This window comes from Cyprinus carpio, chromosome B21 (genome assembly GCF_018340385.1).
Source record: "Cyprinus carpio isolate SPL01 chromosome B21, ASM1834038v1, whole genome shotgun sequence".
Classification (NCBI taxonomy): Eukaryota; Metazoa; Chordata; class Actinopteri; order Cypriniformes; family Cyprinidae; genus Cyprinus; species Cyprinus carpio.
Window position 1 is genome coordinate 11,502,533 of NC_056617.1, and position 16,802 is coordinate 11,519,334.

Below are 16,802 nucleotides of genomic sequence, written 5' to 3' on the forward strand. Positions count from 1 at the left end.
AGAGGAAAAATAAGAGGAAAGAGACAGACTCCATAATGAGCTTTTGAGCGATCACTATATTCATCACCCAGCACCTGTGATGAATTACATTATGCAGATCACACTTCTCAGATCTCTTGATGACTTTAAAGACAGTGTAGCACTCAGAGCCCAAACCCATGATTAGCGCTGCTGTGTTTGGAATAATAGAAACACAAGACATGGCTTTTGCTGTCTTTTCGGTTTCACGGCGGCAGTTGCCAAAACACTTGTCTTCTGATGAGGACAAAGTTTATGAATAAAATACCACACACTCTTTTGATATTGCGCTTGTCTGTCTCCACTGCACCTGGGCACTTACAAGCAATGACCAGTACTCTAATGATGGGGGAATACAGTCTTGTGAGCTGGCAACCAAGATGAAAGGCAAGGGTGGGCTGGTCAGAGAGAACAAAGCAATATCGTCTCAGCCATCTAAGCGCATCTCACAATAGAAAGAGAGTACCATGGCTATATTTTTGTCTGTCAACATCAAACAAAGCGATATTTTAATGTCAGTGAAGCAACAGGCAAATGGTGGTCTGTCAGTTGTTTAAAGCTTTTAAATTGTACTTGTTGAATGTCCTTGAAGTTGCATTTTCAGAGAGAGATGATTGTAATGGGGTAGGGGTAATTTGTGAGTGTTTAGGTATTTATCATGACAGTCCATAAGAAATTACCATGGTCACTGTAATTTGCATGAAAATGCCAATAGGCTACTGATGTTTTCTGTTTTTGTGGCATAAAATGTATTTTTGAAGGCAATAAAAATGCTAAGTTAAAAAATTAATACCTTTTTTTTTGAGAAATGTACATTTTAATGGCGAAGATGTACAATGAACCTCTTTTATATCAGCTACTGTTGATGAATGTAATAAATGTAAATGGGTTCCGCCTTCCTATGTCTATGTCGCCTCTCTGAAGATTATAAGGTACAGGGCTTCAAGCCTGAAATCTTGGTAAATGGTAGTAATCAATACTGTCACCCTGAGTGTGTTTCAAACCTAGTGAGCTGCCCACCTAGACAGCCTTGTTAGGCACCAAGCGCGTTTGGATCTTGTATGCCCTTAAGTTATCATTAAGTTAACTAATTTTTCACTGCTTTCATTGGCTGACTTCAGCAGGACAGGAGTGGCTCTAGAAGAATAGGCCTGTAAGCGTTTTCTATAATTTTCAATACATATTTTTTTCCACACACACACACACACACACACACACACACACACACACACACACACACACACACACACACACACACACACACACACACACACACACACACACAAAAAAAAACAATAGTAACCCTAATAAATATTCCTAAAATAGTAGTCTATTAGTTCAAGACGTTAATAATCGGTTAAGTGAATGATTTAGTGATTCATAACTCACAACACCGAATGAATCAGTGCAAGAATCTTTTTAGGATTCTAAGAATTTGAATCAGTGCAATGTATAAAAATACCCACAACTTCTACCTGTATAGGCTGCTCAGCTCATTACTCTCTCTCTCTCTCTCTCTCTCTTGCTCTCTCTCTCTCGCTCTCTCTCTGTACTCCTCAGCTGCATCATTCAATCACGCACTGCCAAGGATTCAACACTTGCCAGGAATATACGGCGCCTATTAAGTTTAACGAAATGTTTCCACCAATTTTGATTTTTTTAACTCGCTCCATTAACATAGCAAAATAGTTTGGAGGACTATGATGAAATCAACGGTGCTCTTCATCAAATATTAAAATATTAAATCAGGTAGGTAACCTTCGATTTCACCACTCTAAAAGTTTGTTTGCGATTAACAAATCATTCATTATCACCTAAATTAAGGAAAAGTGACTGATATTTTCTAATAATAGTCAACCATATGTTGATAGTAATCAGTGATCTAATTATTTTTTTAAAAAATTGTCTTAATAGTGCTATTAAAAAACAATAAAAAAATGTAGAATATGTGTATAATAAAACAATGTTCTATTTTGTAGTACTGTGTGCATGCTAACTTAAAAATAATGAAATAATCAAGACAGTTATCTTTTATCATACTAATGTACTGCACCTTCAGCTTAAATATTTTTTTTAAATCCTTTTGAATAAAGTAGCAATATATGCTGTTTGTTTTGTTTTGAGCCAGCTCAAGGATGATTTCACATAAAGACCACAGCATTATTACTGACTGGTGCGGCACCAGCTATACTTGGACAGCCAGATGGGAAAAGATAACAATCTTGCACTTGCCTGCCTACTGTTACCTGCTAACCCAAAAGGTGTATCTGGAGGTCTTATTTCCTGGACCATGTGTCATTTTACCTGATAACCTTGCTTTTTACGATGGTGCCACTGGAGAAAGTGATGTGGTTATGAGTCCAGAAGAATGTTAATGGACATGAAGAACTTTGTCCAGTACACTCTTGGCCTTCATTTTTTAACTGTTTCTGAAAACAAGAGCATCATAGAGTTTTCATGTGACTCTATGTCTTCTTAAGCCCAAGTCTATGGTTGTGTTTTGATTGTGAGTGAGAGTGTTTGTTTCTTGTGTCTGCATTAGTGGCTGTGTATGTTTGCCTGTTCTTGTCATTTCCTGCTGGTGATCAAGTCATGCCACGTGGAAGAGATGTCAGCAACAGCTGTTGCCTCCCACTTCACCTGAATGAAGACAATGCCCGTTTTGGCTTGTTGGCGGCCCTCATCCTCCTCTACCTGCTGTGTGGGGCGGTGGTGTTCTCCGCACTCGAGCATCCCTCTGAGCTGCAGGCTCACAGACGCTGGGACCAACAGCTGGCCAACTTCACAGAGCAAAACAGCATAAACCTGAAATCCCTACATGTCCTGCTAAAGCAATATGAGGAGGCCTTTGCGGCTGGGATCCGTGTGGACAAACTTAGGCCCCGCTGGGATTTCTCAGGGGCCTTCTACTTTGTTGCTACAGTGGTCTCCACAATTGGTGAGTTCATACATCGCCATCTATACATTCAGATTTTCATAACTGCAAATAAATTTGCCAAAAAGAGAATTTACAGAAATCATATTTTACATAGACGCTTTTATCTAAAGTGACTTACATTGTATTCAAATTATGTATATTTCTTCTATTTGAGCTTCACGCAGGGTTGTTATTGATCACTAAAGCTTAAACAATAAAAAAAATCTTTAAAATAATAAAATAAAATGTAACATGTACACTTTTTTATTCAACTATTTGCCAAGACAACATATCAAATTTTTGTTTAGTTTAAGTTGAAGTACTAAAATAACTAAAAACTAAACAAACTAAAAACTAAAACTTAATAAAAACAACAGTTTCAGAGCCACGTGAGGGCAAGTAGCCAACAGTAAATGATGACAGAATTAGTTAAATGATTATTTTATTTTTTGAAATTTTTTTTTTTTTTTTCATTAATTTTATTTTTTAAACCTTATTAAATACATTATTTATGTAATACTTCATATATATATATATATATATGTATACAGTATGTGTGTGTGTGTGTGTGTATATATATATATGAAGTATTACAAAAATAATTTGATTTTTTTGTAATAATTTGTAATATATATATACAGTATGTGTGTGTGTGTGTGTGTGTATATATATATATATATATATATATATATATATATATATATATATATATATATATATATATATATATATATATATATATATATGACAAAAAAACTATAACAATATATCAGTGATACTAAACACTGGCCAAAGTACACACTTCTATGGCAAAAAAAAAAAAAAAAAAGAAAATAAAAGTTTTCTTACGAAACATCCAAGCTGCTCCTTTACCTTAAAAGTAAAGAAGCAGTGCAAAAGTAAACTAGCCTTACTTGCATAAAATTCCCCTCTACCATAACTTTTATTTCCAACTTGCCCCACCTCATTTCCAACTTGCCCCACCTCAAGATGCTTCCAGCCAAATTTGTTGCCAAATGTTATTTTCTATTGCTGTTCTTGTGACAAGTACTTATAGTACTCATATTGAATGTCCGAAAGCATAAATTAGATATAAATTATGTTTTTTGGCAGTTTGTAAGCTTCATTGTGTGAAAAAAAAATATCTTTGTGTTCCACAGAAGACATAAAACCATAGCAGTTTGGAGTGACATGATGTTTTTAATAGGAATGAATTCATTAAAAATACATCAGCAAAACAGAACCTGTTTCCTTATATCCTTCCAGGCTTTGGCATGACCACTCCTGTCACCGTTGCAGGCAAGATCTTTTTGATATTCTACGGACTTCTTGGCTGTGCAGCAACAATCCTCTTCTTCAACCTTTTCCTGGAGCGCATCATCACGATGTTGGCCTACATCATGCGCTGGTGTCACGAGCGCCAACTGCGCCGCTCCGGCGTGGGAGGAGAGGAGGCCAGGAGCGAGGACGACAGTCTGGAGGGCTGGAAACCATCGGTCTACTATGTAATGCTCATTCTGGGCATCGCTGCCCTGCTGATCGCATGCAGTGCGTCTGCGTTGTACTCTGCCATGGAGGACTGGGACTACTTTGAGTCCTTGTACTTCTGCTTTGTGGCCTTCAGCACCATTGGCTTTGGGGATGTGGTGAGCAGCCAACGGGAGAGCTATAAAGCTCAAGAAGCCTACCGTCTCGGCAACTGCCTCTTCATCCTCATGGGTGTGTGTTGCATTTATTCCCTGTTCAATGTCATTTCCATCATTATCAAGCAGACACTCAACTGGATCCTCGGCAAACTGGACTGCAGCAAGGCTCAGTGTCCGTGCCGTGGCCGTCCATACAGAAGACGAGGTCAGGCCTGTTGTTGCTGCTGCTTTCCACGAATTCCCAACCAGTGGCACAACCACCACCCTCCGCCGGGACATTCCCGGCAGAGGGCTCAAAAGCGCAACGCCGTGCACCCTGCCCAGGCTAACGAAGCGACAGGAAAGCGCTTCACTAATGCATCAGTGGAAACAGTTTGTGATAGTGAGACTGATGCTGGCTTAGGACCAGATGGAGGTTATCTGACAGGGCGCAGACTGTCTGGAGAAATGATCTCAGTCAATGACTTTATGGCCAACAAGGTTTCTCTGGCCATTCTACAGAAGCAACTCTCAGAGACCGCTCACGGTAATCCAAGACAGAGCCACGTTCGCCAGAATGGCTTCTCCGGTGGAGTGGGTGCCTTTGCTATCATGAATAACCGCCTTCAGGAGACAAGTGTCGACAGGTAGCTTGATTATACAAAGATGGCATTGCATATTGCACATTATCAAAAGATGACTTTAGTGAGGGTTGTGTTTTATTCAGAACTGAATTGAGAATGGCTTCAAGATTCTTGAATTTGAATTGCATTTAAGTTGCAGTAGCAAACAGGATGCAGAATTTGAATGTGAGGAAGTATATTTGAAATGAATTGAAATTCAAAGAAATGTACACAAATCATTTTTACTAGATAAGCAAAGTTTAAGTTTGTTAATGAGATTCACTTCAAAATGACAATTCTGTTATCAGTCAGACATCGATTCATTTTCAAAACACAAACAGAGATATTTTTAATTAATAATAATCATGTGGAAAAAGCAGCCTAAATTAAAACCGCTCATCAAATAAATCAATCATATCACTTCAGAAGACTTAGATTAAACCACTCAATTAACATGGATAGTGTTTACAATGTTTTATTTTATTTTATTTTTAACTTTTTGAATATTTTTGGTGACTAACTTTTAATGAAGGGACAGAAATCTCTAAGGTTTCAATAAAAATAGTTTCATTTGTGTTTCAAAGATGAAGGAAAGTCTTGTGGGTTTGAAATGACATGAAGGTGAATAAATAATGACAGAATTTTATTTTTTTTGGTTGAACTATTCCTTTAAGACAAACTTTGAATGTTGGCTTGACAAAGCCTTAGTTTACAGTTGTGTGGGGAAAAAGATTTAAGTTTTAGGTCTTACGGTCAGATAAATAGACATATGTTTGAAATCCCACATAGAATTTGTAAACTAAATAGTATTTAATTTAAATATTTCATTATATTAAGTAAATCAACTTCTGAGGTCAAGGTTGTGCAAACACACAATACCCCAAAATTACAAGTACAGTAAATTCCTCTCTTTGTCATTCCAAACCAAATTCCTATTCAACTGTTTAGATAGTTTAATTAAAATTCACACTCTCTGACTAAACAACAGCCTGTTCTTCAGTTCTGAATTTTTCCCAACCATGATTCAGTACTGTCCTCTGGAAAAGTATGTTAGCAGAGGTTTTAGCATTTATTGTATGCAATTAAAGATGTCAACTGTACATTCACTATTGTAATACACAGTAGCTACACAGCAAATTAGATCAAACTAAAATAGACAATTTGCCTCTGTTAATCACAAGGACGGTGAATGTTAGCATTTATAAATGGCTGCGTTCTGAAGAGGAGACGGCTCTTTTTTTCTCTTCTTTTATTTTAATGGTAACATCGCTTCTCAGAGTCACTTTGCTGCTGAAGTGATTGGTCGGTGTGGTGAGCAATCACACTGTGCCTCTGGAGAGATCCTTTAACGGCTCTTTACAAAAACAGACTGATTTTCAAGAGCCAGGCAGATGTAGCCACGACACTTACAGAGAGACAGTCCCGGAGGAAGTAATACAAGTGTCAAATCAAAGGGAGATGGTCAGTAATATTCGTTGTTTAATCGTTTCTATCAAGCTGCCGTCAGTGTTGATTGTCCTAAGAAACAAATTATCTAAAATGAATACAAATACGTGCAAATAGACTTGTAATGTGATAGTAGGCCTATCATCAGTCCTTTAAGAGACAAACCAAGTCATGGCATGGGTATAGATTCTGTAGATATTGTAGGCTATAGCCTATTGTAAACACAAATATAACTTCTTTGTTAAATATTTATTTTGATATCAACATTTATGTGTTTCAAATGTAATAGCTGTGTAACAGCAGCCCGTCGTCCTTCACAGAGATTTTAAAATATGTTTCTGAGTGTGACATACAGTAAATACAGGGTTTGCAAATTTGCAAATGGTGTTAATAAAGGAGCGAGTCTCTACTGCTCTCTTGAGGATGACAGTGGTACTGCTTACTGATGGTGTTGAAAAATATGAGTTCAAACACACACACTCACAAATGTATGACTGTAATTACCTATAGGCCATAAAGTCTCTGTGTAGCAGGACAGACATTAATAAACTGAAATCTCACGAATAGCTTGATCTGTTTATTTTTATTACTCAACCTTTAACCTTTATGTTAGCACAAATATTGCACAAGATCTGTAAAGATAAAATGTGCACAAAGATGATTACACAACATGATATAGCACTGCATCAGTTCATTTGCTAGTCATTAGGAAATATCTCGGTAATATTACACACTTGAAGATTGGCATAATTTCAAAGAGGTCAGTAAGGCAACACAGTACAGATCATGCAAACAGAGTAGAGCGTATTACAGGAAACAACTATTCAAGAACAGGAAAAGTTGCACTCTGTGACCATATTATGAGCCTGTATAAACCAACATGTAAAAGTGCTTGTATTTAATAGAATTTGCTTAATTAGAGATTTTAGCATTTCAAATTTGACCTTAATTCTTAAAGGAATAGTTGACACAAAAATGAAAATCCTGTCATTAGTTACTTAACATCACGGTATTCCAAACCTGTATGCTGTTGTTTTTATCATTTTATCAAACACACACACACACACACACACACACACACACACACACACACACACACACACACACACACACACACACACACACACACACACACACACACACACACACACACACACACACACACACACATTTTTTTTCTAAACAAAACAATTGTGACCATGCTTCTAAAAGAACTAAGCAGTAAAGACAAGTAAATCATTTTTGTGTGAACTATTCCTTTAATACAACAGCATTAGCTTGTCACTGTTCCTCAAAGAGTTCTGTCAAGTTCTGTGTTTTTTTTTTTATTGTATCAGTTTAAATAATGACCTTGTTATATGCCATGAATGAAGAGAATCTCAAAAGTTTGCTGTCACTGCTTCAACACATTACCTGAGTATTGTCGACTGTAAGACTCATTAAATACATTTGGTAAGCAAAATACTGAACGTATCACAATCTAAGGAGTCAAAGTTATATACAGTCATTATTGTCCTGCACTGTGGTACAGCATTGCTTTTTGTAAGTTTTGTTATTTGTGAAACATACAAAAAGAAGGAAGTAAAATTATTTTTTTTGCTGTCCAAAAAGATCTTTCTCGTTTTTTTTTTTTTTTTTTTTTTTTTTTTTTTTTTTTTTAAACACAGAAAACTGATTTACTTCTTTCTCAATCTAGCACATCCATAAGGTGTTTATGTAAGATGGACTCTAATTGGCATCTGTAGGACTGAGTTCCTGAAAAGATACAAATGGCAGGAATTCATATTAAAGTTAATGTACACTAATTATTTTAACACACACACACACACACAAACACACACACACACACACACACACACACACACACACACACACACACACACACACACACACACACACACACACACATATATATATATATATATATATATATATATATATATATATATATATATATATATATATATAATATATAATATTATAAAATGGATAGTTCTGTACAGAAGCTTACCTGGGCTAATCTACATCGCCGTGCCTCTTTCTGCTGATAGTAGGCTGATATTATACAGTTCCGCCTGCAAATGTCAAGAAAATATGATATTTTCAAAGTTCAGTCCTCTGTTCTTTTGGCAATCATTACACCTACATATCATTAGAGCTCAACTTGTGGAGCTGATTGGTGCTTTAGAGAAAGTGCCTGTACTAAGCAGACAGTTGAATCTGAGAAAAGTTGCTGTCTACATGTACCTGGTGTACCTGGACATTTCTCAGCAGCACGAGGGTGGTCATCCTTTCAACTATAATCTAATATTTTGTTGATTTTCTAATCTGTTGCTATAGCACGAGTACCATTTGATGACGTGCAATACACTTTTTTTTTTGAACTGCAAATAAGAATTTGGGAAGAATATATTTACTCAATATTGATAAAAAGCAAAAACTACTCTATTATTCTATTAATTATGATGCATTTAGATATTTCTAAATTTATATGAATTTTTACATTATTAATCCGTAAAGTCAGTCACAGAAATTTTACTTAAAATGTTGTTTCCATTTACTTGATCTATCACTTTTATTATTATTATTATTTTTATTATGAATAATAAAAGTATTATTAATATTATAAATGCTTAAATTTAATAATAAATAAATATCAATAATAATTTTATATCAATGCATATCACTTATAAAAACTTTATTTTAACAACAACATCAACAACAATAAAAACATAAAAATGGCAGAAAGATGACTAAAAATGATAATCAAATTTAATATCATTATAAACCGCTTTAAAGCACTGGAACTGTGATTTATCTATTTCATGCAACAGCTGTGCCTAAAAATGTTCATGTCACATTCTGTGGAATAGGTTTTCACACCTCTCTTGGATAATTGCTGACTGCTATTTTGAGCAGAAGTAAAGCATGATGTTCAACATGCACTCACTTGCTCTGAAGGCCACCCCCTGGTGGAAGTCCAGGAATCACTGTGGAAGCCAGTACTGTCAGAACTGACAGCAGATCAGGCTCATCACCTCTTGCGCTCAGCTCCTCAAATATCTCTGTCAAAGAAACATGTGTGACAATGATTTAATTCCTTATGCAGGACATTAGAGGACCATTAACTTTAACCATTATATGACTTCATGTTTTGAAAGGATTGCAATCTTTGACACAAGTCATGTAAATCTAAAGAGCAACATCAAAAGAAGCTAAATTTAATCAGATGGTTTACCAGCTACTTTGGACTCTAGAAAGTCCTCCAGCTCAGCCTCCTGGTGCAGTGCTTCAGGTGACAGCTGGGGGGCTCCAGGAAAGCAAACTAAAATGATGCTGATGTTATCAAGGCTCCCCTGTTAGAAATACATGGAGAAGAGACAAAAGAAAAAGGAAGGGAATGTTAGATGTGCAAATTACGTATCTGCTAAATGATTTAATCGTTAAACTCGGCAGTATCATTTTCCTCTGTTTCTTTAGATAGGCAGGCACTATCGTGATGCTAACTGCCAGTCTTGAGGCTTTTGTTCTAAGCACAACTACCTCATGTTGATGATTAAGTAGATTGGAATTGGTGACGCTAATGCAGACCTTATCCTTCATTTCTAAGGGATGTTGTTGGTTGTCTATCCCTACATGACACAATGCTAGGCAGAATGCTGTAATCTCCTCACACCAAGGCTAAAAGTAGTTTATCCCGTTGCAGTTTAGTGGCTGAATACAGCCTAACTTTGAGATGGTGGTCGAAAGTGCAATCCTGACAGAGCAGAGATCTGGCTTACTGTGGAGAGAAAGATGTTGACATTTTCAGGTCAGCACATCCTTTTCTTTAGCCTAAAGGCCGTTCTGTATTTCTCTTACGTAATGGACAGTCTGGCTGAAGTCAGTTTTGGATGCCATAGCCAAGACAGTCCGTATTTAAGATTTCAATTCTAAAATACATTTTAGATAAATGTAATTTTTTTTTTAAATATAATTTCTTCAATATAAATACAGTATATTTTATTTCAGAAGAAGCATGTGACATTGAAGACTGGAATAATGGATGTGGAAAATTCAGCTTTGATTCACAGGAATAAATTACATTTTAAAATATAATCATATAGAAAATAGTTATTTCAAATTGTAATAATATTTTACAAGATTACTGTTTTTATTGTATTTTTCATCAAATAAATGCAGCCTTGGTGAGCATAGGAGACTTCATTGAAAAAAAAAACAAAAAAATCATGTTTCCAAACTTTTGATAAGTCCTTTATACAGTCAAACCAAAATTTATTCAGACACCTTCAACATTTCTCACATTATCAGTTTATTTGCTATCGTTTAGAAAATGGTAATAAAATATGACAAGAACTTAGAGTTTAACTGTGTCAGAACAAATTCATCTTGATAATGTCAGCTAACTTTGATAGAAAGGTATGGACAGTGTTGGGTGTAACACATTATATTAAATTGCTTATCTACTGAAAAAGTAAGGGATTACTGTTTATTTTTAGGTAATTTAATAACAGTTACTTCTAAAGTACTTGCATTACATACTGTAAATAAAATCAATATTAAATTTGAAATCTAAATTTATCGCTTAAAGGTAAAATCAAATGCAGCGTCTTTAACCCTCTGCCTGCCGGCACATTCACTTGCAGTATTTACTGATAGAGAAAATAACCTAATATAGCCTACTCAGATACAGATAAGAGTAAAATCAGTTTAATCTAAAAAGGGTCTAATTTGATATGTGTACACTGACAATAACAACAAAACATTTTGCTTTTGTAAAATAAAGAAAACAAACAAGGGGGCACTTTCTGCCGTCTCTGTCTCCGTGAACTTCTATCTGCAACGCGTCACAAAAATGAACCGAAACTCAGCGAATACTTGACAGCCGTGAGAAATATGACTATAGAAGGCTTGAGGTGTCTAAATGAAGCAATTCAAATAGAATACAAATATTCTCTGATTATGTAATACGTATAAAAAATATTTACTAGTATTTAATATTTACAGAGCCGTAGATCACTGATAAGCTACGCAATATCGCGTTCATTATCCCAGATGAATCGCCTTCGATAATGAACGCGATATTGCGTACCTTGCCAGTGAACTACGGCTCTGTCTATTAAATGCCGCTCCATTTGAAAGCAGGTGATGGCGATTTAGCGGTAATCAAGGAACCAGATTTACTGACTAGATGCGCATGATCATATCGTTAGATATATCGCCCAGCCCTATAAATGAAGCAATTCAAATAGAATACAAATATTCTCTGATTATGTAATACGTATAAAACACCTTGCTCACCTAGATACAAAAATAGATTTAAATAATAATAATAATAAGATTCATCTACTTTTCATCATTTTTGGAAGAAGACCTGCTATCAGGAATAAGCTGGAATTTACCTCAGAAAACAGCGCGATCTGACGCGGCTTTATTCAGCGGAGGATATAATTTCTGTAATTTATTATTTTTACATAAACTTGTACGGATTTTACTAGTTGGGCTTTTCATAAATATCTTGCCAAACTTAAATGTGTGCAACGGAGTGCAGTATGTTGAAATATGATATGCATTCAGATTTAGGCTTTTAATTCTACTATAGCCTATAACTTTTTTACTAGGCTACATATAATATCGAACGAAACAAGGATTTTTTTAAAAAAAAAACTTATTTTACTATCATATGATATATAATACAATATAGATATATAAAGTAATGGGTGTTTACTGATCTACTATCAGTTGTCGATGTTAATAATATGCTAAGCAATAAGTATTTAGTTTACAATATATCACAATGTTGTTTATGTACTGTATGGTAATACAAGCATATGTGCATGAATGACAGTACAAAATGTTGTTTTTTGTAAGGAGTAGACAAAATTAGTATTAGAGACTGCCAATACATGTACAGTATGTCAGTGTGTATGAAATATTGTAGGCTATTCACTGCTTTGAAAAATGTAATGCTTTTCTTGAGGGTTTTTTATTATTCAGATATTTTGCAATATTTTTGCAGTAATTCTATTTGTTAACCAAAGAAGGTAACTTTTTTTTGTTAAAATGTTTTAGTAAGTATTACATTTGTTTTAAAACCAAAATTCTAAACTGTTCCACGTTTGACTCAAATTGAAAGAATAAAGTTTAATTTCTATTGTCTCTGCTTTAATGTTTATAGGGATTTTAACTAAAATTAACTATTTAAATAATTAAGTTAATAATTGAGTAACTAAATTACTTTTCAGACAGAGTAATTAGAAAAGTAATTTAAATACAATATTGACGATTTAATTAGTAATTAATTACTTTTTGAAAGTAACTTACCTAGCGCTGGTAATGGATTACAATCAACCAAAAATTATTCAGCTGTTAAATTTAAGTACACAATTAGACGATACCAACTTAATAACCAAGCAATGCTTAATTTTGTTCAGTCGGTGGAGTGAAAAGGTCGCATTAACAATTAAAGAAAAATCACTTAAGCAAAACACAGTTAGGTTAAAGTGTTCGATTAATTTTTGGTCACAATTAATTTATGCATTTTTCTGGTAGTCCACTGTATGAATAATTTTTTGGGTATAATATGTCCTGACTTACATAGTGTCCTGCACACACTAGTAAATAAAAAAATATCAAAAATTATATCTGGTGTCTGAATAATTTTTGGTTTGACTGTATATAGCCAAACAATATGGTGGCATATAAGTAGCCAAAATGTATCAAAATAGTCTTTAAATCTTTTTAAATAAACAAAGCTTAAAGTTTTAAGTGACATAACTTGAATAAAGCAGTAAAAGCAGACATTATCTTGTCTGTAAGTTGCTATAGTAACAGTAGTGAATGGGGCTGTCACTAGTACTCTGGAACTCAAAGACATTCAGAAATGTCCCAAAACTGCAATGAGAAAAGAGACTTGGAGGGGTTTAAGGAGAAAACGAACACAGAATTGGACCAAGCAATCGAAAACAGAGCGAAACAGCGTAGAAATCTTCTGTTCGTACTAACCTTATAGAGGCAAAGGTCGATGACCTGGGAGCAGACCTCTCTCAGGTCTGTGCAGACGCGCAGTCGGCTGTGTATGAAGGCACAGAGCTCTTCATTAGTGACAGTGTCCCACACACCATCGCAGGCCAGAACCAGAAACTCATCTGCTGGTGAGCGCTCCACAGCAGACACGTCCGGCTCTGGTGATACCATCTGTTCCGTCACCGGCCGCCACTCGGCTGTCTTGTAACTGAAGTCCCCCAGCGCTCGGGAGACTGCCAGCGAGCCGTTCACACGCTGCAAAGTGACCGATCCTCCAGCGTTCTCTATCCTCTCCCTCTCGCCGGGGCTGAAGGGCTTGTGGTCTTCCGTCGAGAAGGCCACCCGTCCTGCACGGCACAAGACTGCCCGAGAGTCCCCGCAGTTCACAAAGTAGATGTGGTGTGGAGTGATAGCAGTGGCAACGACAGTCGTCCCTCCGCGTTCCCAACCCTCACGGCAGGCCATGGCATGAAGGTGCTTGTCCATGAGAAAGAAGCCTTCCTTGATGCCCTCAGTGACCCTTACTACATCATCATCTGCTCGGATCTTTCCTGAGAGGGAATAGCTTGTGTCACTAAATAACCAACAAGGCCTTTTGGTGACTTCAAACAGATCACGTTTGCATGTTCGCAAAGACGAACCTAAAGGTTTCATTAGAGCAGATTGCAAGGATCAACCATTATGTAACTTCTAATGGCTTTAGGAACGTGTTCTACACCACAATTAACTTGTCAGATCACAGCTTAATTGGGTAATAATTTTGCTGTGGCTTTGAATGTATAGCAGGTCTACAAATGAATCCAATATGATGAGATCCTCTTGGATCTATTCTAAAGAGATCAATACGATTTCCCACGTGATCTTATTTCTGTTTCTCATCAAAAGCCACTCAATTATTAGGTTTGCTATGCTCTCAGATGTCTATTGATGTGAGCAGTGTTGGGGAGTAACTAGTTACATGTAACAGAATTATGTAATTTAATAACAAAATAAATGCAACTGTTATCTGTTACAGTTACTGAGAAAAATGTGTAATTAAATTACAGTTACTTATGAAAATGTTAACGATTACAAAGGGGGTTACATCTGAATATTTACAAACACATACAGATTTGATTGGTGTCAATGCAATTTTGGGAAAGAAATCAATGTTTCAGGAGTTTAGGGCACAGAGCAGGATACATGCTTATTTGATAACTGTTTAATTTCTTATTTGGTTTTATGTATATGCTTTATTTTTTAAGATTGACTGTTTTTCCAAAGCATTGTTAGATGCCATTGTTTCCTATCATAGCTATGCAAAGATTTCATTTCAAAAACAGTATCATAGCTATTAAACTATATCTTCTTAACCTTAGAACGATCTTAAAGTAAAAAGGTGCTAAAGTCTGATTTTGTGGTGGTTGCGCTTTAAAGTTAAATTATTATAATCTTAATTAAAGTGATGAAGGATTTTGAGAAGTCTGACTGTAATCAGTGTTGAGTACTACTGTAAGGTTAACACTGCCTGCTTTAAATGTTTGAAAATGATTAATAGTTGAAAACATTCGTTAGAAAAGTAATCAAATGTAATCAGTTACATTACTTACAGTAATTGAAATAGTAACACTATTTATTACATTTTAAATAGAGTAACTTGTAATCTGTAACCTATTACATTTCCAAAGTAACCTTCCCAACACTGAGTATAAGCCAAAAAGATGCAAGAGCTCCTGCTGTTTGTAGGACAGCTTGCTGCTCACCTGTGCCCAGGATGTGGTCCAGCAGGTTTCGGGAGCAGTGTTGGGCCACCGCGCTCCCTGCGTGTCCATCATACACAGCGAAGAACCCCCAGTGGGCCAGTTCCCCTCCTAGCTGCGGGAAGCAGTTGTGGAAATCTTCCATGTGGGCCCTCCAACCCTGCATGCTGGTCAGGGCATAGGTAAGTCCCCAGGAGGCACAGCCCTCTTGCATGTGCTTGTCCAGAACCGGTCGGTCCAAGTAGGGGCTAGGGATGACCCCTTCCTCCTCTCCTCCCTCTTCGCCTTCAGACAGCTCCCCTGCACCTCCCCCTCGTCCCCCTTTAAAAAAGGAGGTGACCCTTTTCTCGGTCTCCTTCACCAGCTGCCTTACAAAAGCAGGCATTTCCACACTTCCTTTCCTGGATGTCCTCATGATGTCTTTTTTCTTCAATTATTCAAATCTGTTCACAGCCTCCACCCTGTGCTGTAGCTCGCTGGCTTTGGTTCGGCTGAGCCTTGCTGCTCAGGGCCTTCGCGGCATTATCTCCCGAGAGGCTGATTGTGCACCTTGAAGCATCCTCGAGTGATCTGATGTAGAATGGTTGATTTTCCCTTCTGTCACTCTACCCATTACTAGACATCTTACTGAGATCTAATCTTTCTGTACTCATAGTGGCTCTTTCCAATTTGATCCACTTTTGTTGCCTTCCTCCTCTATATGTCAGTGATATTCCCTCTCTCTAAGCTTTCTCTCTGTCTGAGCCCGTTATTTTCCTGTCATCGCTCTGATTGGCTGAGCTATTTCTGTGCACCAATCATCTCGCAGTGTCCTCGCTCTTGTTGTACACACCGACATGCAATCCTTTCGCAGAGTTGCTCTCTCTCTTTCACATGCTCAGTCTCTCTCTCTCTCTCCCTCCCTCCCTCTCCTCTTGAACTCTCTCTGTTAATCATCTCTGCTGAACATTTGATAATTTTGGATTACCTAACATGTACAGATTATTTTGCATAACAGATTTTCACAGCAGCCCAGTAAGAGAGAAAGGCTGAGAGAGAAGGCACAAAGTACACTCTTCTTAAAAATGTTATGTGAGGGAGATTCAGTGATTTACTGTATATTAAAGAACATGGTTCGCCTTGAGCAGAATTCATGAATGGCAAATTCAAATATGAATTTTGGTAAATCTAACAAAGGTTGATTCAGACAGATCAGTGGATTATGTAAATCAAAAATGAATTCATAAACATTATTACATAACAGGCTATTTTTGTCTTTTTAACACTTTTTATGGTTCCATGGAATGATGCAAACAAAAATGGCTCATGAATAAATGTGTTTGAAGGCAGAATGATCATTACATCAGATGCTTGTAGTACTGACTCATCTGCTGGGCCAAGCAGACTGAAAAAAAGAAATAAAGTAAAA

General features: G+C 36.4%; 2 protein-coding genes across 2 annotated transcripts; one reads left to right on the plus strand and one right to left on the minus strand.

Annotated features, from left to right (window-relative positions):
* Positions 1–1,559: 1,559 nt before the first annotated feature.
* On the plus strand, positions 1,560–5,720 carry LOC109059300 (potassium channel subfamily K member 13). Its single transcript, XM_042748427.1, has 3 exons — positions 1,560–1,767; positions 2,147–2,956; positions 4,202–5,720. Exons 2-3 carry the CDS (start codon positions 2,611–2,613, stop codon positions 5,209–5,211), a joined length of 1,356 nt encoding a protein of 451 aa, XP_042604361.1. The 5' UTR covers positions 1,560–1,767; positions 2,147–2,610; the 3' UTR covers positions 5,212–5,720.
* A 2,556-nt stretch (positions 5,721–8,276) lies between these two features.
* On the minus strand, positions 8,277–16,225 carry LOC109059295 (protein phosphatase 1A-like). The gene is made up of 6 exons (XM_019076481.2): positions 15,398–16,225; positions 13,635–14,206; positions 9,868–9,985; positions 9,580–9,694; positions 8,641–8,704; positions 8,277–8,384 (listed from the first exon to the last, which is right to left on the minus strand). The coding sequence occupies exons 1-6, from the start codon at positions 15,807–15,809 to the stop codon at positions 8,358–8,360; spliced, it is 1,308 nt and encodes a 435-aa protein (XP_018932026.2). The 5' UTR covers positions 15,810–16,225; the 3' UTR covers positions 8,277–8,357.
* Between the last annotated feature and the right edge of the window lie 577 nt (positions 16,226–16,802).